The sequence below is a fragment of the Trichechus manatus genome, unplaced genomic scaffold (genome assembly GCF_000243295.1).
Source record: "Trichechus manatus latirostris isolate Lorelei unplaced genomic scaffold, TriManLat1.0 scaffold00301, whole genome shotgun sequence".
Classification (NCBI taxonomy): domain Eukaryota; kingdom Metazoa; phylum Chordata; class Mammalia; order Sirenia; family Trichechidae; genus Trichechus; species Trichechus manatus.
This window is the reverse complement of record NW_004444237.1, coordinates 438,796-440,495: the sequence shown is the minus strand read 5'-3', so window position 1 is coordinate 440,495 and position 1,700 is coordinate 438,796. Positions and strand designations below refer to the sequence as shown.

The 1,700-nt window shown below is 38.1% G+C and overlaps 1 protein-coding gene across 1 annotated transcript in view; it reads right to left on the bottom strand.

The window, feature by feature from the left end:
* The window catches only part of MAK (male germ cell associated kinase), a 50,969-nt gene that overhangs the window by 38,416 nt on the left and 10,853 nt on the right, over positions 1-1,700 (bottom strand). The window contains exon 5 of the mRNA XM_023725362.1: positions 1,355-1,418. Within this exon, the coding sequence (XP_023581130.1) occupies positions 1,355-1,418 (64 nt within the window). The remainder of the gene's footprint in view (positions 1-1,354; positions 1,419-1,700) is intronic.

Here is a 1,700-nt window from a genome sequence, read left to right as displayed (position 1 = left end):
TTACTTCATTATTTCTTCCTTTTGCTTTAGCTACTCTACGTTCAAGAGCAAGCTTCAGAGTCTCTTCTGACATCCATTTTGGTCTTTTCTTTCTTTATTTCTATCTTTTTAATGACACTTTGCTTTCTTCATGTATGATGCCTTTGATGTCATCCCACAACTTGTCTGGTCTTCAGTCATTAGTGTTCAATGTGTCAAATCTATTTTGAGATGGTCTCCATATTCGGGTGGGATATGCTCAAGGTTGTATTTTGGCTCTCATGTACTTGTTTTAATTTTATCTTCAACTTGAACTTCTATATAAGCAATTGATTGTTCCGCAGTCACCCCCTGGACTGGTTCTGACTGATGATATCGAGCTTTTCCATTGTCTCTTTTCCCAGATGTAGTTGATTTGATTCCTGTGTTTTCCATCTGGAGAGGTCTGCTTATATAGTCGCCATTTACATTGTTGAAAAAAGGTATTCACAATGAGTAAGTCGTTGGTCTTGGAAAATTCTACCGTGCTATCTCCGATGTTGTTTCTATCACCAACACCATATTTTCCAACTACTGATCCTTCTTTTCTTCAAACTTTCACATTACAACCACTAGTTATCATCCTGATTGCATGTTTGATCAATTTCAGACTGGAGAAGTTGGTAAAAATCTTCAGTTTCCTCATCTTTGGCCTTAGTGTTGGTGCATAAATTTGAATAATAGATGTATTAACTAGTCTTCCTTGTAGGTGTATGGATATTATCCTATCACTGACAGCATTGTACTTTAGGATAGATCTTGAAACGTTCTTTTTGATGAATGCAATGCCATTACTCTTTAATTTGTCATTCCTGGCATAGTAGACCATGATTGTCTGATTCAAAATAGCCAATACTAATGCCTAGGCTATCGATCTTTATGCGTTCCACTTCATTTTTGATGACTTCCAATTTTCCTAGATTCATACTTCGTACATTCCATGTTCCAATTATTAATAGATGTTTGCAGCTGTTTCTTCTTATTTTGTGTTGTACCACATCAGCAAATGAAGGTCTCGAAAGCATTACTCCATCTATATCATTAAGGTCAATTCTACTTTGAGTAGGCAGCTATTCCCCAGTTGTATGTTGAGTGCCTTCCAATCTGAGGGGCTCGTCTTCCAGCACTATATCATACCATGTTCCACTGCTATTCATAAGGTTTTCATTGACCAATATTTTCAGAAGTAGACTGCCAGGTCTGTCTTTCTAGTCTGTCTTCATCTGGAAGCTCCGCTGAAACCTGCCCACCATGGGTGACACTACTGGTATTTGAAATACTGGTGGCATAGCTTCTAGCATCACAGCAACATGCAAGCCACCACAGTACAACAAACTGACAGATGCGTGGTGATGAAAAATTGTAGGTGTCCTCAATTTCATTCCATTCAAGTATAGAATCTAAATTTACCCAATTAAAAGTAGATGTTCCTTTAAAAAATTCTTCCTGTGGAAGAGTATTCACTAACTAGATAGTAGATAAGAATTCTTAGGTGAAGGGAGGGACAACACACAATACAGGGGAAGTCATCACAACTGGACTAAACAAAAAGCTAAGAAGTTTCCTGAATACAACCAAACACTTCCAGGGACAGAGTAGCAGGGGCGGGGGTCTGGGGACTATGGTTTCAGGGAACATCTAGGTCAACTGGCATAATAAAGTTTATTAAGAATATGTTCTGC